Genomic DNA, 27,484 nt, shown 5'->3' with positions numbered 1-27,484 from the left:
GGGTCCCTGATTAATTGAAATTTACGTGGTTTATCTTTGGATCACCTACATTTAGATGTAGCGCCCGTTATTCTTGATGCAGGGTAGTTATTAAAGTCTCCTGGCTTCAGAACGGGTTTAATGCTGGAATACAAGACATTACCAGATTTATAACACCATTTTTTTTTAATTTTAAATGGTTGTGTTATTTGCATCTCTAAAATATTAAATCCAGTTTTTTGAACAGGAAATTCATGTTTACTGTACTTAACCCATTAAGTGCTGTGGCCACCGCACCTACAGAACTAGCGATCACGTAATTGCTCTCTCCAGCGCTCATGTAATTGCTCTCCAGAGCACTCACGTGATCACTTCCTGCGGTGGTTGATGCTTCCATTTAGTTCACACAGGGCCTCCAGGATGTCACCCTTCAGGGCCTGCACTGTATATCTATTGGGCACTGGATGAGTTTGAAAGAAGAGTACTTTTTCTGCACTTCTCTTTACATGTTGTGACTTTAATCTTGCTTACACAGGAGCAGGAGCATCGCAGTGAAGTAGTTCCTCACCTGGGAAGCCTGGAGAGCACGTACAAGAATAAATTACCATGTAAAATACGATGGGAACACCAGAGAAAACTGGAAGAGGAAAACAAAGACAAGCAGGAACAGATTGTGAGTAAAAAAGGTGGCTGTTTTTATGAAGTACTTTGTTGAAATACAAATAGAAGAGAAGCTGACAGGATTAAAACACAGTGGGTCCTTCCCATCAAAGCATCAGTCTGTGCCATTTTTTTTTTTTTTACTTTAAGAGATCACTTTTTGCTCTTTCCCAACATTGTTTTTATTTATTTTTTACTCCAAAGCTTTGTTCAGGACATATAAGTGTATTCAATATTAAGTCTAAAGATTACCATGGTAATCTCAGTTGTTAGAGATGAAATCATAATTTTTAACACTAAAAATGTTTTTGAAAAAAAAAAACAGAGTAGATATTAACATTATATCACTATAGATTCCCTGTGAATATTTGGGGAAGTACAGTACCTGTGAACACACCTGATATACCTGGGAAATATGCAATATGTATGTAACCCTCCTTACCCGGCTTTGAAGGAGATGACTTCAGATTCACTACATACAGTACATTGACAGTGCTCAGTCTCTCAGGCCTTTGCAGAGTGTCGGGTAAGTGCAGGCTGGGCGTGGATACTTTAATATAACAAGGATAAGTGCCAGGAACTTTTATAAACAAAACGGTTATTGGACAGCCGTCAATAATAATTCACAGACTTTGGCATACTGGTTACTGGACAGAAACTCATGGCAAACAATATCATTCTGGACTTCAGCGCCTGGTAGCTCTCATTCTTATGTTGGGGACCCATAATAAAGGATACATTGGCAGTCTCTTGCATGGGATTAGTAATGCTCCGCTACTTGTCGAGTGGGCCCTTCTGGCGTACACTTAGGGCTCCTGAGTTAGCAACCTTGCTACTGTGTACGGCATACTTTCTCTATATGATCAGGAATGCACAAGGAAACTTCCAGTTGGGCTGGTCCAAACATAGTTACTATGCCGAGAACACCTTACCAAGAGCATGCTTTCTCCTTTTCAATAGTGAGAACAATCAAGGGCTTTTACTACTGGCGCTTACTTAATGGGCATGTTCCTAACTGAAAACCACAAATGGTGATAGAACACTTGTTATTACATTTAGCTATATACACAAACCGATTTACAGGACTCACAGTAAGGACCCCAGTCGGAACTCTGAAGAAACTGCTTCTAGACCATAGGGTGGAGATATATATATATATATATATATATACCCTATATACTCCCTTGTGACATCACAGGTCACAAGACATACAAGGGAGTAGCAATCCCTTCTGCATAGTCATTCTACATCACCTGATGGGGAGGGGAGTAACCTGAGTGAGCCCACTCAGTTAACCATTTAGGCCGTTTACCCCTTAACTGCAATTGTAGTCCCCAAAGTGTGGGGCTACATGTATATATATATAAATTATATTTAAATTAGCATATTGCCCATGTATCTCAAGTGTGTTCACAGGTATCTCCCCCATGTGGAAATGCACTTATCATAGTTTAATAAATAGACCACAATGAAGCAGGTTTACATGGCATTGCAGTCCCTGGTATATAGCAGTTAAGTGTGAGGTTGAGCAGAAAGCAGCGGGAGCAGATCTGTCCTGCCTCACCCACACCGGACAGAACCAGCTACCTCAACCACACCATAGGGCAGATTGACCAAAATAATATTTCTCTTCTGTCTCCTGGGCTAACCTTTCCACTGTGCAAATATAGTTCTTGGCTACACCATGCCACGCTGTGCACCCCGCAGACCAGGCCAGTCCCCTGTACTGAGGTGGGATGTTGAATATACACAATCCGACAGCAGAGGGAGCAGCTCCGGGTGGTTGTAGTGTGGCCAGGCCTGGGTTAAGATTCAGAATAATCGTTGTACTTGCCGAGTTCAGGAGTATAGAGAGTTCTGTAGTAAAATCCGTTTCCATGTCCAAGGGTCTGAGAGATAAGAATCGTGATGGGTAAGCCGAAGTCGGGAGCCAGAGGGGTAAGTCAGACAAGCCGGTTCAAATCTGTAGGGGTAAAGACAAATAGGAGCACGACACAGTTTCCAGGCTACACAGGAAGCAAGGAGCTATGCAGAGCAAGGAGGAAGTGACAGAGCAGGGTATTTAAAGCGGTATCCACCAATCCGGACGGGGGCGTGACGAGGAGCAGCACCTGAGAGGCTGGGAGTAACAGGGCTCAGCTGAGAGTGCAGGAGGCGTGGCCAGAACTCCCAGGCTGAGCGGGGGCGGAGGCAGGCATGGCGCACGTGTTACAAGTGCCAGGGATAGATGCGCGCTCTGTGACGCCGGCGCGAGAATCCAAGATGGCAGCCGCGGCGTGAGTAGCTGGAAGTGCCGCGCGCCGGCAGGGGTAGCGATGAGGAGCAGAGGCAGCAGCAGCTGCAGTACTGGTAGTGGGTAAGGAGGGGTCACGTCGCAGGGGACGTGGCCCCCGATTCCTTACACACCAGTTGTGTGGGGAATGAACTGTGCCAAAAGCTCACAAAACGTAGATTCCCTCAATGACTGGCTAAGCTGCTATACTTTGATGAAGATGGCTCTGACATATTCTGTAGGGGCAGCAGGTTGCCAAGAAATGTGCTTAGATATACCTACAGGTGCAACTGCCTGTTGTCGACCACTTGCCGTGCGTGTTTTGCACGGAAACCTCTAGCATGTTGCGAGGTTCCAGTGGCCAGACTAATGGCCCATCGAATTAACACAGCTGGGGTCCCTGCTGTGTGAATCCTACCGGGCTTCACCGGTCTCTAATAGACACGCAGTAAGAGACAGACTGAATCAGTCACTTAACCTGCGCACCTCATACAGGCGATTGTGGGGCTTTTATTTTATTTTAATAATACAGTATTGTAGTTGTGGGTCTCCGGAGCTGAACCGCGTTGATTTGAGGTCCGGAGACCCCCTGCTTCCCGAGTTACAGGCCCCATTATGGGGTGCCGGTATCCCGGTGGCCATGTTTAAATTCTCCCGCATCACGGCCCACGTGATCGAGGGATTTCAAACAAACCAGAGGGATACCGGCACTCCGTAACGAGTCCTGTAACTCAGGAATCAGAGGCTCCCCGGACCTGAAATCAATGCGATTCAGCTACGGAGACTCCCTGCTATACTACTATGTTATAAAAATAACATAAAAGTAGCTTCATTAACTTAGCGGGCAAAGAAGAGGTTAAGGCAGACTAGCAGGTTTATTGCGGGCAGAGGCGGTGAGTGAAGGGGGTGCTTGGCCCAGGGTTGGTGGTTAGGCCTACCAGGAGGGTTGCGGGAGGAGTTAACCCCTTCATTACCATTGCAGTGGTACCCACCCAGTAGGCACAACCGCCCACCCTGGGCCAAGTATCCCTTTCACCCAATTCCTCTACCCCCAATAAACATTAAAATACCTACTACATACCAATACACAAACCTCCCATCCCCTGTACCCCCAACAACCCCCCTATGACATACTGTACAGTAATGGGCAAAATTACTAGTATCTAGATATGGATAATAGTGCATTTGCCATTATAAATAAAATATTAGCCAGCCAGTATAAGTAAATAAAGCTTGCACTTACCCCTGCCAGGATGAAGGCCGTCTTCATCTTCCTCGTCGTCCTCGTGTTCCTCGTCTTCATCTTCTTCCTCTTCTTCCTCGTCTTCATCTTCTTCCTCTTCTTCCTCTTCTTCCTCTTCTTCCTCTTCTTCCTCGTCTTCCTCGTCTTCAGTGGGCACCAAAATAAAATAACTACTGGCCACTAACCACTTAATCACCTTAGTGGTTATTAACCACTATGTATGTATGCATGTATGTCTTTATTTATATAGCGCCATTAATGTACATAGCGCTTCACAGCAGTAATACATGTGACATAATCAATCATATAAATAACAAATAATATAAATAACACATAAAGGGGAGAAGTGCTTCAGACATAAAAGTAACATTTAGGAAAAGGAGTCCCTGCTCCAAAGAGCTTACAATCTAATTGGTTGGTAGGAAGAACGTACAGAGACAGTAGGAGGGCGTTCTGGTAAGTGCGTTTGCAAGGGGGGGAAGCCTTTGACAACCATGTACTGTTGTTTCATGCTTTAGGATTGTTTGTTAATAGAAATTGAAGAGTTGAAAGGTCAGCTCGATAGAACGCAAAACAAGAAAAAATGTGCAAAACCAATCAAACCAAGTGTTGGCTTTTGACGTGGAAGACTCAAAGTTACAGTTTGACAGAGCAAGGGAGCGTGAAAAGCTGAAATTCTCACATTTGGAGCGTGAGAAGGTATGGGGCAAAAGAAGCATTATTCGACAGGACTGCCATAAATCTTTGTTTGTACAATAATGCCCACTTGGCCCAAAGATTGGGATTTATAGTTTGCAAACATGAATGAGACTTTATATTTAGAACAACTTTCATTATTTGATTTTATTGGTTATTTTCTACTGTCTGATCTGATTTACCAGATGTTTCATCTCCAAAATGAATGTACAGTTGCATTTCAATAAAGTGTTATGTATATATACTTATTAGGATTAGTGAGATGACCTTGTCTTTTGGTATCAAGGGCTTACCCAATTCAGTACATTATAAAGTGCCCGCATTCTTTCTCTGCTTATTCAGAGGATGTCAGCCAGGACTTTGTTTATTATATTTCATGTCTTTTAATAAGAAGTCCCATTATGTAGTGAAGGTTTTTTTTTTTTTTTCTTCAAGAAAGCAGGATATAGTAACATTCTAGAACTATAGAAACATTCATCATAAAATCGTGTGTTCTTGTCTATATGAATTAAAAGTTGTATTTATCTTTGTATATGTTTACATTCGTGCCTGTACATTTATAATCTTTAAAAAAATAAATGAAGTGCTCAGTGGGTTATTTGTGAAACTGCAATAGTGCTGATCGGGCCGCTATCAAACAGAAACTCCCAATGATTTCAATGGGAGTTTGTGCGCAATAGTGCCCTGATCAGCACTATCACAGTTTAATGCAGGGGTGTCAAACTCTCATCATATGACGGGCCTGATTACATTTGATTTTACGTCATTCAGGCCATACATACCATACATTTTTAAAATATGCACATAAACCGAATATTTCAGCATTTCACATGTTACCTCCTTACCTGCTTCTCCCCCACATGCTCCCCTCCTCCCCTGCTTCCCCCTCCCCTTGCCCCCCTCCTCACATGCTCTTCTCCTCTCCAGCTTAGGCTTTGTACAGTACATAGTAGGCGCACGCACGCGTGTGATGTCACGTGCGCCTGCAGCACAGGCGAGCCTGCGGGGTCTGGAGGAGGAGACGCGACCAAGAGCAGCTCCAATTCAATGTTTCAAAAGATTTTCTCTTGCGAAAAATCGGTCGCGCTTGTGCACGCGCGCTCTATGGCCGTACGCATTGCCTTACAGGCTTTTGTGTGCGGTGCTCCATCGAGCTTACTATGAGAGCGGCCTTAGCTTTACATGTTCCACTCCTCACCAGCTTCTCCCGCACATGCTACCCTCCAGCTTCTCTCCAACATGTTCTTCTCATCTGCTTTTCCTTCACATAACATCTCTCGTCACCTGCTTCTCCTCTACATGTTCCCCCATCTCTCTCTCACTCTTTACCTCTCACCCTTCCTCCTCCTCTCTCTCACTCTTCCCGCTCTCTGTCTCACTCTTCCCCCTCTCTTTCTCTCACTCTTCCCCTTCTCTGTCTCTCCCCCTTCTCTCTCACTCTCCCCCATTCAATCTCACCCCTCACTGTCTTACTCCCCTCTTTCTTACCCTCCCCCACACCACTCTCTCTCCTAACTTCCCTTCACCCCTCTCTCTCTCTTATTCTGAACAGCAGTGTTCTGCTGTCGCACTGATTATGGAGCAGTGCGGAGAAACAGAGGTGAGAAATTCAGCGCACTGACACATGGTCGCTGCAGCATGATCACGCAAAGGCAAACCGGGCACTACTATTGGCCCGACAAGTCTTGCTATAGTTGTTGCTGCAGTCGAGCGTTACAGCAGTGTGGGTTAGTGAAAGAGGCAGCGCGGGACAGTGAAGGAGGCAGCGCAGGACACCCCCATGCCAGCTCTCCCCAAAATATATTTAACTATAGGCTGGACAAGAGTGCTCTGCAGGCCACATTTGGCCCATGGGCCTTATGTGTGACACCCCTGGTTTGATGCATAACTTGCTCAGTAACCTGGATCCCTTCTGTAGTCCTGTCATATGACACGAAATATGTCTCTCCGATTGTAGTGATTTATGTAAATCGCATGTGGATTTCAAGAAAAAGTGCTTGCACTTTGCAAGGTGGCGATTGTATGAAATGCTGAGTTTAGATAAAGCAAACATATTATTATTTAGAATTTAAAACTTACACATTTTCCCACTGATGAGGGAAAAAGTCAATATGATTATAATGTACTCCTGCTTTTTTTTTAACGCCTGTAAAAAGATGAGTCTGACACGAAGATGTTTTTCCAGAGTAGAAATCACTTATTATGAGCACAGCATCGCTGTAGCCCCCTCTCAGATGGCCACTAGTATCTAAAAGGGGCTAATTACCTTAAGGGGTTAACTGTGTGGGCTAACTCAGGCTCTGCCCCTCCTCTCTACCTTGTGATCTATGATACGGGTATAAATAGCCCCACCCTTTGTTCTGGAAGCAGGTTCTTCAGAGTTCTGCCTGAGGTCCTCAATGTAAGTCCTGTATATAAGTTTAAATGTGTCTAATTTGCAGCTAGCTATGTCTATGTCGCTTATTATTTTACCGTTTAGTAATGTGCCCGATCATTAGTAAGCGCTTGTTAGAGGATCAGGAAGGCCTATGTTTGTGTTACGCTGTGCTCACCACGGACAACTAGGGACCCCGAAACTGAGGTGAGAAGGGTAACAACTGCACCCACAGCTGCGGGGACACGCCTGGAAAGTGGATGGTAGGTGTCCGGAACTGCACGGGAGTAAAAGGTGAAAATTCAGATACTCGCCGGATGTATTGGGAGGTTCCAGAAGAATAGTCGGTACCGAGAGCCTGGGGTCCAGTGCCGGGAGGTAGGTCGGAATCCGTAAGCCGAGGTGGAGGGTCGGAGAGTGCGGGAGATCAGAGGGCAAGCCAAGGGTCGAAGTCCAGAGCGGGTCCACAGCCAAGCCGGTTCGGTACACAGGAGATCACTAGGGAAGATAAAGACACAAGAACTAAGGCAGGCACGACCGTGGGTAACACAGGTCACACTAAGCTATGCTCAGCCAAAGAAGGAATGGCTGAGCAGGGTATAAATAGAAAGAGGGACCAATAGGAAGAGGGGGAGTGACGGGGGAGCGGCCCCAAGGAAGGCAGGGATTGGTGAAAGAAGATTGCCCCAGCTGATAGCTTGACGCGAGGCTTGTGGGCGGTGCACACGCATCAGGCATGAGGTACGCACGGCCTGAGCTGTGGGCGGGAGCTCCTCCTGTGGGAGGACGTAAAAGTCCGTGGTCGTGCGCGCGCATGCGCGCGTCCTGTAACAACCGCGGGGATCATAGAGGAGGAAGGAGGATCCTGCTCGTGGCGGTGAGGCAGTGGAGCCGGAGCATGCCAGGTAAGTAGAGTCGCGGGAGGAACCCTCTTTTAGAGATGTGTTCCCCGGGACCTTATAGTACCCCCCCCTTGAGGAGCGGCCTCAGGACGACTCCAATATGGCTTTTGGGGAAACTTAGAATGGAAGAGTCTCAGCAGTCTGGGAGCATGTATTTGGTGGTAGGGTACCCAAGATCTTTCCTCTGGACCAAAGCCCTTCCAGTGAACCAGATACTGCACCGAACCCCTCGTTTTCCTGGAATCCAGAATAGACTGAACTTCAAACTCCTTCTGCCCCTGAACTATGACTGGCTTAGGGCCAACTGGTGTCTTGTGGAACCGGGGGCTCTGGGAGGCCAGGAGACTTAGGGGGGATTTGTTCCTGTAAAGTAACCCTAATTTGGCATAGGTCTTGGTTGTCAGGGTATCAATGTGCATTCCGAATGTTAAGTGGGAGTCAAACCATAAGCCCACGTATTTAAAACTAGTGACAGGGGTTAGGGTGGTGTTAGCGTTGGTTCTAATCTGGAGCTCAGTCGCTGGAAGCTTTAAAAATTTAGTCTTGGTCCCAACACCATTGTTACAGTCTTCAGTGTTTAAAAACAGTTTGTTTTGGGAAATCCAGTTTTCGAGTCTCAAAAAGTCAGACTGAAGTATGTGTTGAAGGTCAGAGAGGCTATGGCTGTGTGCATATAGGATTGTGTCGTCTGCATACATGTGTATTGAGGCTTCCTTACAAGCTGTGGGAAGATCATTAATGAACACTGAGAAGAGTAGGGGCCCCAGAACAGAGCCTTGCGGGACACCACTGGTGATATCCAGGGGGTTGGAGTTAGAGCCTGAGATGGACACATGTTGGGATCTTCCTGATAGGTTGGACTGAAACCAGTTTAAAGCATGCTTCCCTATTCCAGAGCTCTGGAGTTTGTTAAGCAGGATAGCATGATCAACTGTATTAAAAGCCTTTGAAAAATCTAGGAATACTGCACCAGTGAGTTGTCCCCGTTCCATTCCACACTGGATTTCATTGCAAACTTTTAGTAGGGTAGTTACGGTGGAGTGTTTGGGACGAAAGCTAGATTGGAATTGGCTAGGGAAATTTGTCTTGGCATAGTAATCGCTTAATTGGGAGTGGACACATTTTTCCATGACTTTGGATAGAATTGGGAGAAGTGAGATTGGCCTGTAGTTTGAGACAGTGTTTTTGTCCCCACTTTTGAAGATTGGGACAACTCTGGCAGTTTTCCAGGTCTTAGGGATATGGCCTGCAGACAGGATAGAGTTGACTATGGAAGCAATTGGTTTGGCAATGGCTGGGGCACCAAGTCGTAGGAACCTAGATTGTAGTAAGTCAGGTCCACATTGGCTGCTTAGTTTTAGTTTGAGGAGCGCTTGTGTAATCTCTTCAGATACTGGGCCAAATTGAAAATTGTGGGCAGTGTTGGGAGGGGGTGAGGCTATGTGGGCAGTCCCAGGGTGAGATTCAGGTTTGCGGTTTGGGCTGCGTTTTGCTAATAAGTTAGTGGCACACCCCACAAAGTAATCATTGAATGCATTTGCAATGTCAGTGGGGTTTGTCAGAGTAATATCCCCCTTATTGATATACTTGGTTGTTGATGGTTAGGAGGCTGGAATATATTGTTGATAACCTTCCAGAAGTTAGCTGGGTTTGATGTATTTTGGTGGAGATTGTCAGAGTAATATTGTGCTTTTGCGTGCCTTGTTTGCCTTGTGCACATGTTCCGCAGGCATCTGTAGTGATTGAGTTCCTTGGTATTGCCAGTTACTTTGTAGCTTTTCCACAAGGTATCCCTGAGCTGGTAGAGTGCAATAAGGTCAGATGTAACCCATGGAAGATGTAACAACCTCTTATTTCAGCCTCTGTTGCCAAACCATATAACTGGCAACTACTGTTCTATGCTAGAATCAAATAATCTGCAATAGCTATTTTTCAAGTCCATAGAACCACAATTGCTCTACAAAAGTCCATGAGCTACACACAGAGACACAAAGATTGTAGAGATGGGGCGAGGAGCTCCCCTTAGTGTGCTCTATAGAGATAAAGTGGAGGTGTTATAGTGAATACGGACAAAATGAATTCATATGAGGGCACTGAGATCAATGAGTCTTGATGGTGGAATGAGCCGGAATATATCATGAGGAGGATATCCAGTCCTAATAAAATAATCCACAATGTGTCCCCCCAAGGAAATGATGATGTACACAACCTCTCCGTGTCTGGACCCAGTACTATAAAGATAATATCCTCTGTACCAGTCCTAAAGTAAATACACGGTGTATAACGGAGGTGTGAGGGAAGGAAGGGGAAGGGGGGGGAAGGAGGGGAAGGAAGGGAATAGAAAAAGGAGGGGTACGGGGGGGGGGACACTTGTCCGGGACAGGTAAATGCCTCCTGATGGTGAGAAGAGTTGAGTCTGTTCTCTAGTCTCTGGTTACTCACGGGACTTCTGTCGCTATGTACATCTACCTCTGATTGCTCACAAAGAGTAGGGGCGCCGTTCCGATGTCCCCGGACCTTTGCAGAGAGACTCCTCACGTCGGTGGGCTTGCTTCAGTTGAAAAAAAGTTGCTGTGACGTCATACGTTGTTTGTAGGAGAAGAATGCAGCACTGTTCAGTCTCACAGGGTTGTCCCACTGTAACCTGTACTCGTACTGAATAAGTCCAACCAGCAGGGTCATCTTGCATCACTATCTCCTTACAAGCCATTCCAATTCATCCTTTATGCAATGGGTACCTAAGCCAAGTACCTCCTTTAGATAGGACCAGAACCTATTCGAGGATGATTACCCAAAAGCTTTTATACTTTGACACGTGTATTGCATCGTGAACGTCTATGTGAGTTGTTTCTGGATGAATGTTCAATAAACACACTTTATTTTATAAAAATTCCTGGTGCCCATTTCTGTGTTACACTTTCATCCACGTTTGGCCAGCACTTACCCCGCACCTTTTAAAATAATAATAATAGCATTTTCTTGTATAGCGCTGCTAGTTTTACGTAGCGCTTTACAGAGACCTTTTGCAGACACAGGTCCCTGCCCAGAGGAGCTTACAATCTATTTTTGGGTGCCTGAGGCACAGGGAGATAAAGTGACTTGCCCAAGGTCACAATGGCTGGTTATATGGCTGAGAAACTGAGCACGCACTTTATGGAGGTACTGTATCTGATGTGACACCATTCGTAGCAGGGAAATGGGGGTTACAGATCTGTAACTTTCCACTTCTTACTTCCCAAACATAATGTTCTCCTTTTCCTGTGTCTAGTATATGGGGGGTGAGCATCATTGTCCTGTGTTAGCAGTTGTTTCAGACTAGCATACTGTCTTGGACAATGACATTGTGAAGCTAACAACTCAATAGAATTTGTGGAGCTGTTCTGGGTAATTGTTCCCACCTAATCCTGCCTCTTGTATCCTCGTAATATTAACCCGTCCCTTGTTGGTTTACACTGGCCCAGTTTCATGGCAAACACTAAAATACAAATGTGCGTCGTTCTAATGGCACAGGGATTCCTAAGGCCAATATACACTGTAGAGTTGAGGGTAGACATTTTATGTCTTGCAATGTGCAGTCCTAAGTGTTAGCTCTATTTCATAAGCCCGTGTTCCATGAGTTGATCTGTACAATGTCTGGAGTAGACCTGCTGTGTGATGGTAATTTAACAAATGCATAATTTATAGGCTTGCAAGTAAATGGCATGTAATGATAGATAAGGTGAATGGGATGCAGGGTCTGGTGCAACTGACTGGTCATGAGGTAAAGGCTGTTTCAGTTTCTTGGTTTAAACAGTTAGCATTACTTCTGCAGCAGAGCACAAAGAGGTAGTAGCGTGCAAATTGAACTGATTGAGTATGCATTCAACCACTCCACATTTTGTAATCGACTAGTTTTCTAATGATATTACACATTGACCTCACTTCCTCTCTGGTTTTTGCCTTGCATGTTATCTGTCAGTCAAGATGTACCTATTGAATGGGCTGTGAGGTGTGGGACATTTGGTTGCGGCTTTTTTGCCATGACAAAATGACGAACCCTTCAGCGACAGCCGATCTGCTGCTAGACACTGAGGTGCCACCCACTTCTAACATAAGGTATGTTTTAGTGGTTAGGGTAAGGGGTTAACTTGAGGGGTTTTAGGGGAGAGGGTTAACTTTAGGGGTTTTAGCGGTTAGCATAGGGGTTAACTTGAGGGTTTTAGTGGTTAGGGTAGAGGGTTAACTTTAGGGGGTTTAGAGGTTAGGTTAGGGGGTTAACTTCAGAGGATTCCGCAATTAGGCGGTCATTTGGTTGTGGTGAAACGACCAAATGCCCTAGACCGGTCTTCCTGCACCTGCACTGATGAATAAATATGGCTATATATGCCTGGTTGACATTTCAGGTGACTGGGTAGATGACCTGAGTTTTATTAGATGCTAAACAGTAATAGCACTTGTACACTGACTTGTGACTGGTCACTTCTTTGCTGGATCTATCCATTTCCTTCTCCACCTAGCTGTAAGAAGAATCCTCAGATTTGGTTGAACTTGGTAAACTATAGATTGTTCATCATCTCTACAAGCTCAGTGGTAGTTCTCAGTTGACAGTTTTTATCCTTTAGTATATGCTGGGAACTGTTGGGTACCCAAATGCTGCAGAGTTATATTGAGCGGCAGATCTACCCAGCCCTCCATCCACACCACGGCTACAGCAACTCAAGAAAGGGGGAATATCAGAAGACGCCCTCTTGTGGCTCTGAAGCAAAAAGGCTCCATTAGAACATTTATTAAATATATACAGAAAGGAAAAGTAGAAACACAATGAGACATTATATTACTGTCTAAAAATATATTGTGGATTTGAATCACTATGTTAGTATGAATAAATTATAAGAAAGCGTCATATTTACTGGAGGGTGGATCTTTCTTTTACTTATCTATTTGGCATCATGGCCCAGGTGGAGAGTCCTGTGCCCATACTGCAGGTTATTTCTTTGTTTGTTGGAGGTGCATGTTTATATATATACAGTATAGATAGATAGATAGAATCAAAAATAAATAGACGATACCGTTCCGTGGCTAACAAAATGTTTTTATTTGTGCGAGCTTTCGAGATACACTGATCTCTTCTTCTCGAAAGCTCGCACAAATAAAAGCATTTAGTTAGCCACGGAACGGTATCGTCTATTTATTTTTGATTATTGAAGCTCGGCTAACACGGTACTGATACCTCTACTGAGGAAGGTCACTCTTTGATGACCGAAACGTTGGATGTGGTGCCATGTTAAATTGAATACAGTACTTCTGGATTTCCCTGGCTGTGTGCTGTCTCGTTTTTTCCCGGACTCCCATCTGGTAAAATCTATCTGTGTATATGTGCATAAGCGACAAGCATCAGCATATGTTCTGTTTACAGTGTGCCAACTGAGTTTCATTTTTATATATATATATATATATGTATATATATATATATCAAATTATGCCAGAACCAGGGCGAGAGGGTTAGCGCTACAAACATTAAGCCGTTCTGTTCCTGTGTCCCTTTTTCAAATAATATAAAAATGCAAATAACTGATGAAATGCAGCACATATTTTCTTTACATGATAAATATGCATTGTTACGTTTTAAAAGTGTGTAAACATTTAGAAACATATATTGTAGTTTTTGTTAAGCAATTGCATTTATACAATGCAACAACATTTCTGGATTTTTTTAAGGGTTTGTTTCCCCCCCCCCCCCCCCATGAGCCTTTCTCAGGAAAGCACATCATAGGATATATAATGTATGCTACCTTAATTAATATGTATTCAGGATAGAAGAGTATGTAAAGGCAATTTAAGGCTATACATCCAGGCAAAGTAAGGTGAAGTGTAAAACCCTTATTGTTTTTGCAGGAAAAAATTCTTATGCAGTTGGAGAATACAAATGCGGAACTGGAAAAATTCAAGAAAACCAGATCATTGCTGATAGCTGAACTGTGCAAGGAGAAGGTCGGTGTTACAATGTATTTTTCTACTTCATTTTTTTTTTCCCTCCCAATTTTTTTTATTGTTTTACGTACAAAACTTCACATTATACATGTCAATCTTTAACAAGAGGATTGGTGTTTATACAGGTGCTTGGACACATAAAACAACAGAATAAAGAACATTTATCTTGACATATCTTAATGTTTTATATTAACTGTATGGCTCTTCATATATTGTGTGCTGTATTAAGGTGACTTCAGATTGCACCTTTACATTTTCCATCTCCTAGTTTATACTATTTTTGTTTACTAGAAAAGATTAAGATTAGGGATTCTACTTCATTTTTTTTTAATATACATTTCTGTCCCCCTGAGCATTTAGATGTAATTGCTTTTTTTGTGTGAGAATGTTATAAAATGGTAATTTACAATAGTAGTATAGTATATTATACTAGTAATATTGTAAGCATGTTTTCATAGTAGCACTCAAACAACCATTAGTGACACATTTAGATGTATTGCACTTACAAAGTGAGCCTAAGGAAAGTTTTGCTACAGATGCAATCTGTGATCTATCTTATGGTTTGAAGAGGGTGATTTCCAGGAATTGAATTGCTTTGCAGTGTATTGTTTACATATATAAGTATCATAGAACTTGTGACATCCCAGTGGTTAACTCATTGTTTGTCATATTCTGTAACCACTTCCACTAGTGTATTGTTACATTTCCTACTGTATACAACAAGTTGTAGCTAGAATATCCCAGTTTACAAAATCAGGAGAGAGTATTCACTGCAAGGAGGTAGAACAACTATCAGACCTTGGCTTGGTCACCAAGCCCTACACTCCCCCTTGTCATCTCCTTTGTAGTGACAATTAGAGGCTCAGATAGTGCTTATTTGCTGTTTGCTCCTGTTCTGCACAATAAAGATCAGTCTATGGGGGTTATTTTTCCTGCTCCTTTATGGGTTAACTCATTAGAACAGTGGTTACCTCCCATTCAAGTCAATGGGCATTAACGTCCATTAAGGTGCGTTAACCAACAGAGCTTGATGGATCTGAGGGTAAGATTACCTGGGTCTCTTCTGAGCATTTATCCACATTCCCTGGTCTCTAATCATGACAAACCTCAGAGGTTATGGTCTGTTCCTTGGAAACTAACATGCTGTTACAAAACACAGTACTGCTGTAACTACATTTAAAGGATACAGCTTCTGTGCGCTCAGATCTGCAGTATGTTACACTTGTGTAGGTGGTAGCGGGGATGAGAAGATACAGTGGTAGTGATGCAGCGGACGTTATTCGAACAAATCACGGTGGCGATTTTGAGTTCTCTGCTGTTCCCCACGCAGCATGAAATCGGCCAATCGCCCCAGGCACCCGCGCTTATCGCGGATGTTTCATGGATTCTGTTTCTTTGTTTGCAATAAAATGGATGAATTGTAATGTGTACAGTACTGTGCTACTGTGTCAATTTCATGTTTTTAATAGCCAGAACACTAAAATTCGTTTTTCTGCACTCGCCGCGCTCGCATCTTAGTGCGAGGAGGCTGGAATTCATCCCGCGGTTTCAATTCGGGATTCCGATGTACATGTCGTGTGAAGTTTTCGAATAACGGCCGCTGCATCAGTATGAATCAGTTTGTACAAACCCAAACAATAATAAATAATATAAAAATAAAACCAAATGGTAAAATAGATAACAATGAATGATATATGTGGGAAAAGGCTAACAGGCCTAAAATGAACTCAAATGAGATAAAGGACAAAAAAGTAGGTAGTAGTGGTAATGAAGCAGACAGTCCTCCGTGGAGTTAAAGTGTCTTGATAATAGGATGGTGGCTTGTGCTGCTCTTAGAAGAAGGTGAACCTGGCACCGGCAAAAGGAGAAGTAGGTCTAGAACAAGAGCGCAGACACGAAGCCTCCAATGGTGAAGTATGTTTAAAAGCAATTTAATAGACGGAAAATGAAAAAATATTGCACTCATGAATTTGTCTTATTAGGTAAGCGTTTGGGCCTGTTTGGAAGTTTTTTTGGCAGGTCTGGGGCTCTCCCTCTGAGTCTCCTATGTCTGCTCCGGTGATGGGGCTGCTAGCACAGGTTACCTTGGCGTCCTGAAGGTGCCGGTGCATGAGTGCGATTTGGTGTTGTGGAGCTGATGGGCATCACCGGAGCAGAAAACGGAGACTCGGAGGGGGAGCCCCAGAACTGCATACAAACTTTGGGACAGCCCCAAACGCTTACCTAATAAACAAAATTCGTGAGTGCAATATTATCCGTCTAATAAAATACTTTTAAACGTACGTCACCATTTGAAGCTTCCGCTCAGCGCTCTTCTAGACGTGTGATTTCACTTACAATATCCTAATGTAAGTTTGATTTTCTCTATAAAAAAAAAAAAGACACTATATATATATATATATATATATATATATACTGTGTGTATAAAAAAAATGAATTGTGTGGGCTCAAGAGCCATGCGTGGAGTACTTGAAGTATACTGTATCATGTTGCCTACTGCCATGGTGGGATGCGTAGCATATCTAACACACTTATTTTGCACCGATGATTGTTGTTTTACAATTTATTTTTTTCTTACAGGATTACTGCTTAATGGAAATTGAAAAATGCAAAGCATTTATAGAGAAGGTGCAGTTATATTTTTATACACAATATACTCTTTCATGAACCTAAAAACATGAGGACATTAAAGTCTCCAACCTGCAAAACTTGGACAAAACTGGTGCAAAAAGTTTTCTTTCATCAATATGGTGCTATTTCCACCCCTCGTTTGCGCCAGTTTTGCATTTCGATACTTAGTTTCCCATGAGTTAACAGCTTTACGTGTATCTTGATCAAATAGAATTTATTTAATGCATTGTGTACGTCTAAAATGTGTCTACTACTGTACTATTATCTGCTAAATAGAGATGTACAGAAGTCATTTGCAAAGCATTGAGATATTTGAAAGAAGACTACTTGTCAATTTGCTTGGTCAAAAATGTGTCCTTGTGTTTTAATTTTATGTGTGAAATTTGCCAATTTTAAACAATTTTTTAACACCTTTTGGGAAGGAAACATCTATTTTTTTGGAGAGTTTAGGTTGCAGGCACTCTCTAGATCAGTAATTCTCATTCAGGGTTCCGTGGCCGACTGGGGGGAGAGCTGGGACAACTGTCCCAACTGTCCCAGGCCCGACTGCTCTCCGGCTCCCCAGCAACAGCTGCCCGGTCACTGCAATCCTCTCCTTCCTTCTGTCAGTGCCAGAAGCCATGTCCAACTTGCGGCCGACCAGAGGAGGGAACTGCGGACCGGTGCAGCCACGTTAAGTGTGTGTGTGTGTGTGTGTGTGTGTGTGTGTGTGTGTGTGTGTGTGTGTGTGTGTGTGTGTGTGTGTGTGTGTGTGTGTGTGTGTGTGTGTGTGTGTGTGTGTGCGTGCGTGTAGGGGGGGAGTGTAACGGGGGAACAGGGAGAGGGGGGAGTATAAGGGGGAAGATAGAGACAGGGGGAAGATAGAGACAGAGGGAAGATAGAGACAGAGGGACGGATGTGGGGGGTGGGGGGAAAGGTTTGGGGTTCCTCAGCATTTCACAATATAATTCTAGCGTTCCTTAACCAAAATAAGGTTGAAAACCCCTGCTCTGGGTAATATATTTGCAGTTGGCTTTGAATGTCCCAAATCAACCCCATTTGCAAAACGTGTTTGAAGATTTTCACATTTGTACTCCTGAAGTAACTAGAAAATAAACGTGCAAAATTTTCGCCGTGTTTCATTAACCAGGCAAAATGTGCCCTTTTTTGGTGAGAGAAAAAAAAAATCACAAAAATGTTAAATGTTCACAAAATAAATAAAAAGTCGATTTGCAAGTGAAAAATTGTGAAATTGACAAAATGATCAAAAAATTGAGCAATCATTTTAGCAAAAGTGTGAAATGTAAGAGAAAAAATTATAAAGCAAATTTGAAGGCCTATCTCTACTAGTGAACATGTGAAACAAACGTTATGTGGGGCATTACTTAACTCAGGAGCAATGCACCATCTTGCCCAGAGTTCTAATGTGTCCAGCCTTAATAAATATGCAATCCCACTTAGGACTTCATTCAATAAACTCTGATCAAGTAGCTTAGGCATCACAGACAAATATAATTGCTCTTCCCCTGATAAATCTTTTCGCTTCATTCAATAAAAATTAATTATGCATGACTTTGTGGCCTGAAAAAACAGACAATCAACGTTCTCAAATACAACCAAGGTTCAAACAAATGGTTCACTCTGGGATAAAAACAGTTCTATTTTCCATTTTACAGGAAAGGTCTCATGACACAAAATATCTCACGCACACTCACACACATTCACTCCACTTCTTTCTCTGCCATTCAACGGGTCTCTTTCACGCACTATTCTCTCCCACACATGCTCTCTCTATATTCGTAAAATGCAATTGACACACAAAACGAAATGGCCTGATTTTTGTGAAAGGGTATTGTGGGATTTTCCATGCCTTAGTTTATATAGATTCTTTCACACGAGAGTGACCTCACTCACAGGTGTTTTACCTCATTTACAATACTGTAGGCAGCTCTCCCTGTATTTTTTTTTCAGCTTTTGCACCTCTCTGTGTTGCTTCTCAGAGCATTTCAACTACAGTATATTAACCCTTTCAGCCACGAGAACCTACTGGAAACAATTTAGCGATTATTGAACAGTTCACAACGCGAAAAAAGGCTTTTAAGAGCATATTGAATACTGGATGAATATTTAATTTTGCCAATCCTGCTTATTCATATGATCATTTGCCTTTCAGCTAGAGATATTCCCAAGGAGAAAACGTCTCCACTTTTTGGGGGGATATAATAGCCGAAGCACACTCTTCTGAGTTTATTGAATAAAGTTCTCTGTCCTTAGCCAGTTCTACAAAAGATTTTGTTCCCCTTAGCATTGTCCATCCTGATCACACACTACATTCAGTGTGAAATCCTCCTGCTATTTTTTTTCTTTTGGCGAAATATTGATATAACAGCATGTTTTATGGCTACCATTTAAAGAAAAATACATTACATTTGTCATTGAACACTGCATCTTCAGAGTTACTGCGGCCTCCATCAACCCTCTATTAGCGGTATATTCATTGCATATTGTATATCTTTTGATATTTGCTATTGTGCTTTTCACAAGGTTATTTTTTGCTAAATTTCCAAATGTATCAAATTAATTTATGAAAGAAGTGTTTATGAGATTGTAGAGAAGGCTGAGCAGTTGTAATGTGTTGCTTTGCCAGTATATGCTGCATTGTAAGACTGTAGCTTTCAGTGCTGTTGAGTCACATTTTACTTAGCCATGTGAAATGGCAGCGCATGCAAAAGGAAGAGATTCCAGTGTTCACAGTGCAAAGAGTTATAGGAGGACATTTTTGCTCCCGTTATTCAAACCGTGCACTGCTAACACATCTAGCACTGAAAGGAAACACATTTAGAGTAGAGATGGGCGAATTATTCGCCAACATTTAAATTAGCCACGAATATGGCGTTCATTCACAAGTGCAGGATTGATTTTTAAAAAAAATTGCCTACCTTAAAAAAAGTCTATAAATATTCGCACGAATGTACACAATTCTGCTACGTGGGATCCTCATAGGTGGAGGCGCTGCACCGAGTCACACCAGGCTCCCCAGGAGCAGAGGCTTAGGCCTTCTGTAAGCCTAACAGGTAGCAATGTAACACTAATTACCTGCTGTTTCCCTTAGGGGTAGGGAACAGGTGTTACATATATAATGAATATACGTTGTATATCCACATTAGCATATTTCCCAGGTATCTCAGGGGTGCTCCTTTTGCACTCAGGTGTCTCTCCATTTGTTGTATAAATGTGTGGTTGAGGGGATATATCTATCTGTCTGATATGCAGCGGCGGATTTTCAGATTTGCTGCCCCTGTGAACTTACCTGGTGCCATCTCATCCGTGCTGCCGCCCTCCGTCTTCTTCGAAATCGCAGCGTCATTTCACCAACGCGACGTCACAGTGTCTCGTTGCCATTGCAATGCGACGTCATTTGACGCCGCGTTGCCCGTCAACCCAATCCTTATGTAAAGTTGAGTAAAATACAGTAGAGCAGGGATTTTCAACCAGTTTTCCAAAGGCGCCAGATCCAAACAATAAGACAGTAGTAGTGGAAGGACCACAAGAGTATGATAATGTCATTTTTAAGACATTTATATACTTCAAAATGAATATACTTCATACATTTGAAAGCATTTATAACACCTGTACCACATAGATGTATATTACCATATTTTACTAGTGAATTTTAGTGTGAAGAATTACACTTAGCTACCTGAGCAACTGCAGTGAAGTTAGCAGAAGCAGATCGTCTAAGGACAACTCCAGCGCCCTTTAGAGCAGAGGAGCGCAAACTTTTAGTGCTGCGCCCCCATGTCTCTCTCCCCCCGGCTCTCGCGCCCCCCGCCTACCTTCATCTGCGTCAGATGATGCTGCGGGGTCATGTGACGTCACGTCACGTAACCCGCAGCGTCATTTGACGCGTGTGACATCACTTCACATGGCGCCGTGGCCATCAGTTGCCATGGCGACGCAACACAGCCGGTTGAATCCCTGTAAGTAAACAGTTGCAGGGGCCTCACGCGATCTCGCCCCCCCACTTTGCGCACCGCTGCTTTAGAGGATGGATTTGGCCTCCTATCGACAGTACTGCGGTCCTTTCAAAGATCACCATTGACACGCAGTAGCTGACATTTTCTAATTGTCCAAAGCATGTTATACTTTTAATTGTTACTGATCAATACTGTAACAGTAACATTCTGTCTATTTGTAGCTGAAGGCAGAGAACACTTCTCTCTCAGACACAATCACGCTTCTTCAGCAAGATCTGGAAAAGAGATCCCTGTGCTCTTGTCGTTTCACTCCGCAAGTCTATTCCGCCGGGACCGAGGTGCTGCTGATTTCACACGGACCCTCTCCAGAAAATGCTCATTCCCCTGCGGTTGGGCCAGGTGATTGAGAATGCTCCGTGTTGATGAAACAGTTGGTCTCTGTGTTTGTTCCATAGCCTGAACGATGTGTATAATGTGATTTTGTTTCTTTAAGTATTTCCCTGTCATAGGATCTGCTGGTCAAGCTGTGTAATACAACAGCTATAATGTCTTGGGAACCTATGTATAACTGGATAAGAAATTAAGGGCCTCATGCAGAGAGGAACGTTAAAAAAGTTTCAAATGGCTGTAAAATAGCCACAGATTTGCCGTTAGTGAAGGTGTTATGCAGAGAACGTCGTTAACTCATTTCGGCAAAAAACTGCAAATTGCCAACTTTTCCTGGCTATTTGAAACTCGCCATACTAATGCACATATTGGCGTGTTCCAGCGATTCGGAGCTTCTGGAATACCACGCTATATTAGCATGGCGAATTTCAGGTTCTCGCCACGAGTTTGGGGAGTTTTACAGCTCTGAAAAATTTTCAGAGCACTTTTAAAAATCGCGCCATTTTCTCCCGAGTTTAAGGATTTCTGGCTAGTTTTTTCGCCAGAAGATGGCGCTATTTCCTTATCTATTCTCTCTGCATGAGCCCCAAAGTGATTGTTCCCTGCATGCTCATTTGCATGTTACTACCCAGAATCCTCGTCTGCTTCCTAATCACTGGATATGGACATATGACAATAGTGAAGATTAAAGGTTTAGGGCAGGGTTTCCCAAACTTTTTTTTCCGTGACCCGGTTATTTTTGAACTTCTCCTTCGTGACCCACTAAAAATGTTATCGCCTATACTGGCCTATAGGGCCTGCACAGACACACACACAGCCACTGATACACACACACACACACACAGCCACTGACAGACACGCAGCCACTGACACACGCAGCCACTGACACACACACTGATACATACACACAGCCTCTGATACACACACACGCAGCCACTGACACACACACGCAGCCACTGACACACACACGCAGCCAGACACACACACGCAGCCACTGACACACACGCAGCCACTGACACACACGCAGCCACACAGATACACACGCAGCCACACAGATACACACGCAGCCACACAGATACACACACACACTGATACAGATACACACACACACTCGCTCTCCCCTATACCCACACACACTCGCTCTCCCCTATACCCACACAGACACAAACAGTGAATTACAGGCAACGACGGATGTGAGTGACTGGAGAGGGGGCCAGGGACACTTGGGTGGGAGACACTAAGGGGACCAGGGGCACTTGGGTGGGTGGGAGGGAGGGAGGGGACCAGGGGCACTTGGGTTAGGGGACCAGGGGCACTTTGGGAGGGGACCAGGGGCACTTGGGTGGGTGGGAGGGAGGGGACCAGGGGCACTTGGGTGTGTGGGAGGGAGGGGACCAGGGGCACTTGGGTGGATGGGAGGGAGGGGACCAGGGGCACTTGGGTTAGGGAGGGGACCAGGGGCACTTTGGTGGGTGGGTGGGTGGGTGGGTGGGAGGGAGGGAGGGGACCAGGGGCACTTGGGTGGGTGGGAGGGAGGGACATGGGGCACTTTGGGAGGGGACCAGGGGCACTTGGGTGGGTGGGAGGGAGGGGACCAGGGGCACTTGGGTGGGTGGGCTGGAGGGGACCAGGGGCACTTGGGTGGGTGGGAGGGAGGGAGGGGACCAGGGGCACTTGGGTGGGTGGGAGGGAGGGAGGGTACCAGGGGCACTTGGGTGGGTGGGAGGGAGGGAGGGAGGGGACCAGGGGCACTTGGGTGGGTGGGTGGGTGGGTGGGTGGGAGGGAGGGGACCAGGGGCACTTGGGTGATATCGGGGTGGGCTCAGGAGGGGGTGCCACGGGAGGTGAGCTCGGGAAGCTGGCTGCGGGGGGAAGCTGGCTGCGGGGGGAAGCACGCCGCAGTAGGAGCTTGAACTTCCCCCTCCGTCCCACGTAACGTTCGGGCCGCAGAGGAGCTGGTACTTCCTCCTCCGTCCCACGTTGGGAGCGGGGGGGAGTAAGGGAGAAGGCCCTGCTTGCCCTGCGCAAGCGCGCGGGACCGCAGGGGTAGGGTGACCACCCGTCCCCCTTTTGCCGGGACAGTCCCGGTTTTTCGAGAGCTGTCCCGGTTTCCTGTGTGTCCCGGAAATGTCCCGGTTTTTCCTCAATGTGTTCCCGGTTTTTTTTTTTTATTGTCGCCTGCTGTGCGCTGTGCGTGAGTCTGCGGCGGCGCGGAGGAGGAGACTGCAGCAGCCCGGCTGGTAAGTATTTTTTTTTTAATGCCAGGGGTTGGGCTTGTGTAGAAACTGGGTCTTGCTGATTGGAGGATGCGGCCCGGCATTGTACAAAGTCCCGCCCCCCCGGCATTTTCCTACCTTGGCCAATCCCCTGCGTCCCGGCATTAAGCCCCGTTCCCCGGCAGCGGAGGCAGTGAGGAGGAGAACCCGAGGATGCGGCAGCCAGGCTGGTGAGTACTTTCAGATGCCAGGGGGTTGGGTTTCTTACTTGAATATGTCGGACCGCTGGGGATTGGTGGAGGATGCATGGGGCGGGGCTTTGGCTCTTCCCTGTTTTCCCCCCCACCTGCCCCCCCCCTTCCTCCCTCCAAGCCCGCTCCCCCCGAGCCACACTTCCTGTGCCTACTGCTAGTGAGCGCGTGACACAGACTCTTCCCGCTCCTCTACTGGTGGCTACGCAGTGTCCCCCCTTCTGCCCCAGGTCACCGGGGTGAAAGTAGGTAGGTGCGGGGGTGCGGCCGCCAGGGGGGGGAGGGGGTTGCCTCCTGTCCTGGTGCTCCCTTCCCCCGTCCCCTTGGTGTGGGAGATGAGCGCGGGGCGGGTAGTGGTGATACACTGCTGGCTGGTCGGATCGCCGGCCTTCCCCACCCCCCCCCTCCCGCCCCCAGTCACTTACATCCGGCGCTGCATCTCTTGCTCCACTTTGTGTGTGTGTATATGTATGTGTGTATCAGTGTGTGTGTATATATCTGTGTGTGTGTGTCCGAGTGTGGGTGTGTCTGTGTCTGAGTTTGTATGTGTGTGTGTGTGTGTCTCTCTCTGTGTGAGTGTGTGTCTGTGTGAGTGTGTGTCTGTGTGAGTGTGTGTCTGTGTGAGTGTGTGTCTGTGAGTGTGTGTCTGTCTGAGTGTGTGTCTGTCTGAGTGTGTGTGTATTGGTCTGTCTGTGAGTGTCTGTAGATCAGTGGCTGTGTGCAGGTCAGAGAGAGAATGGGGGGGGGGAGAGGGAGAGAATGGGGGGGAGAGGGAGAGAATGGGGGGGAGAGAATGGGGGTGGGGAGGGAAGGGAGAGAGAGAATGGGGGGGGGAGAATGAGGGTGGGGAGAGAGAATGGGGGGAGAGTGAGAAAAAATGGGGGGGGAAGTAGAGAGAGAATGGGGGACAGGGCTGGCAACGGGGTTCTGTCGGGGTTGGCGTCCCGGGCCCGGTGAGTCAGGGGGCCCACCCACGTGTCAGTCAACCACCCTCTCACCCTCCCTGTCTCTCTCCCCCGTCTCCCTGTCTCTCTCTCCCCGTCTCTTTCTCTCCCCCCGTCTCTCTCTGTCACTCTCTCTCCCCCCGTCTCTCCCCCTCTCCCTCTCTCTCTCCCTCTCTCTCATCTTAACTGCCGTATACCTACACCGAAGTAACCTACCCTGCTTTCTTCCAGATCTGACTCAAATTTCACGCGGGAGACATCGGAAGACAGGTAGGGAACACCTCCCCTCCAGTATAGTACCTTGAGGGACTGCGGATCAGGTAAGATCCCAGGCGGGATTGCTGCTTTAGAAATTGTGAAAAGGGGGCATCCTGGCAATGGTTAAGGGGTACAGAAGTCATTCACGTCTGGCTTTTTTTTTGTTCGATTAGTGAGGCCATCCGACACACACCACACACCACACACCACACACCACACACCACACACGTAACTAGGACTAATGGTAGTAAAGTATAAGTGTAATACAATAAATAAACTGTTAATGTAAAAAAATTGTGTCCCGGTTTTTCATTTTCAAAATCTGGTCACCCTACGCAGGGGGAAATCGCCGCCATTTTTTTTAAATTGAGCAGGGGGGACGGGAGACACCGTGCGGCCAGCCTCGCTGCGACCCGGCAATTTTGGTGCCGTGGCCCGATGCCGGGTCGCGACCCACCATTTGGGAAACGCTGGTTTAGGGGACCTGCCTGGCAAAGACATGCAGATGCACTGACGGGTTCTCTGTCTTTGCTGCACTTTGTACAGTGTGTGTCTAATGTCACTTGTTTACCCATTGCATCCTAATTGTGTCATCTTAAAGTAGATCAATTATATAATAATCCCTAAGTATTTCAGTATATTTCTTTTGTACAATACAGACACAATGACCTTTTATGCGTTTCTAACTAGTTAAATGTATTTGCTAATTAATCTGCATTGCTGGCGATCTTTTGCTTTAATTAACACATGGAGCAAGATCCACAAAGCTTTGTTAAGTGACCTAATGTGACTGTAACAGGGTGCTTTTCCTGTTTAAGTAGCCTTACAGGAAACCCTGTGTAGAGAGCTGAAGTCCAGCACTGAGCAGGTTAATTCAGAACAGACTGTGCTAATTAACCTTCTCAGCTGGTTACTCCTTTAAAAAGCCTGCAGCATTCACTGCAGGGAGATCTCTAGTGTAGGGAAATGCCCTGCACTGCTGGAGAGATCACCGGCGAGCTGCGTCTCTCTGGTTCCAGACACACTAAACCACTAGGGAGAGAATCCGTCTTAAGGATTTCCAGGCCCCTACCCCACCTGAAGGCAACTGACCTCCACTCCACTGATATATTTTAGTTGTTGTTAAGGGGCTTAGCCCCCCAGCCTGCACACAGGGACTATGCTATGTTTTTATTGGTAAAAGTTATTTTATGTTCTGAAAATGATGGCGAATAAAAACCTCTTTTTTTTCCCCTCTTTAAAAACATCTGCTGTTCTAGCAACTCTGCACACACCTCCCACAGTGATGTCAACGTTACGTTACGCCTTACCCCATATCTTCCAAGGTCAATAACGTAATGATAAGTCACGTTTTCCCCTGGAAGGGGCATTGCGTTAACAATAACAGTCATGAGTGATAAAGAGATGCAAAAGAGGTGTTCCCTCTAACAGCGCATATCCACTAAAAGGCCATTAAGGGGTTAACGCAAGGACTTCATGTAATTTTAGTCATACCAAATGTGGCGTTACGCCCATCCAGACCCTGAAATATGGGGCGAGAGAGTCTGGTGGGTCTTCATGTGTTCCAGAATGTTTTGGGACATAAATAAGTCAATGGGTACTTTACTTAAATAGGACTGACTATCACCTGAGATCAGACTCCAAAAGACTGTTCATGGTCCCAAGGCTCAACAAAGTATCCGGCCGCTCCTCCTTCTCTTACCGTGCACCCCAAAACTGGAACAACCTACCGGAGACTCTCACATCCACCACCAGTTTAAGTTCTTTCAAATCTAAGGCTGTCTCACATTTTAACCTGGTCTGTAACTGTTAGATCTCTACAGATCAGGTCCTTCTAGGGCAAGCAAAACCTTTTCTCCCGGGAGCTACTGAAACGCAACAGATATGGGATGCTTTCAATTAGCGTAGCATATACGAGCTCGGAGCTGTGAAAATTCAAGGAAGCTAGTGGTTGAATTGTCACAACTAAATTTTAATGATTCTCAAGCAGGTTTATATACACAAGGCAGGTTACAAATATGGGTACACATCTAAATTTACATGTATCCTTCACATAATGCCTTTTCTGTAGAGCTTTAAACATTTAACTGCTGAGCAAGAGACATATACAATGGTGACTTATAAGGCAACCCTATCCTCTGTGGTCTTGTTTTAACAATATTTTGACAAGCATTGAACAGTTGGTCTCAAGCTATTTACGATAGCCTCCCGTGAAAATAGCAAGGCCAGCGTATTCTTTTTAACCTTATCAATTCCAGAGGACAGTTTTAACCTTACATTCCCTCCTTTTGTTCTGAAAGAACAAACCAATTGACCAGTCCCATTTATTCTTCTGCAAACCACTCAGGAGAGGAAAAACTCCAAGGAAGAAACCTCCAAGAGACCATGTGCCTGCAGAAACCTATCTCTTTTAGGTATCTCGTCAGAGATGAACATATGGGTGGTTGACGAGTACCAATACTATTGGTATTTCTCGCTCTCTTTGTGGGAGGCATATACATAATGGTCGAGCTAGAAGCAGAAACATCTTTCTTTGGCAAAAAAATAGAGCTGATTACACTTTTACCCATCTAGATTAATTCATACACACAGAGTAATAAACCTGCGATTATCCTAATTCCGAAAAGAATTTAATTCCCAATACATCGAGCCAATTTTCAAGGCCAAATGCAAAATCAAACTCTTTTGTTTCCTCTCGCATTCTAGATTAAATTTCTGCTAGAGTATCCATATCATGGTGTAAAC

At 45.1% G+C, this 27,484-nt stretch overlaps 1 protein-coding gene across 1 annotated transcript in view; it reads left to right on the top strand.

Annotated features, from left to right (window-relative positions):
* The window catches only part of LOC142492924 (uncharacterized), a 97,220-nt gene that overhangs the window by 54,693 nt on the left and 15,043 nt on the right, over nucleotides 1-27,484 (top strand). The window contains exons 5-8 of the mRNA XM_075596163.1: nucleotides 515-652; nucleotides 14,001-14,096; nucleotides 16,677-16,724; nucleotides 20,905-21,082. Coding sequence (XP_075452278.1) covers nucleotides 515-652; nucleotides 14,001-14,096; nucleotides 16,677-16,724; nucleotides 20,905-21,082 — 460 coding nt within the window. The remainder of the gene's footprint in view (nucleotides 1-514; nucleotides 653-14,000; nucleotides 14,097-16,676; nucleotides 16,725-20,904; nucleotides 21,083-27,484) is intronic.

The sequence above is a fragment of the Ascaphus truei genome, chromosome 4 (assembly GCF_040206685.1).
Source record: "Ascaphus truei isolate aAscTru1 chromosome 4, aAscTru1.hap1, whole genome shotgun sequence".
Lineage (NCBI taxonomy): Eukaryota > Metazoa > Chordata > Amphibia > Anura > Ascaphidae > Ascaphus > Ascaphus truei.
This window is presented reverse-complemented; position numbering and strand designations above follow the sequence as displayed.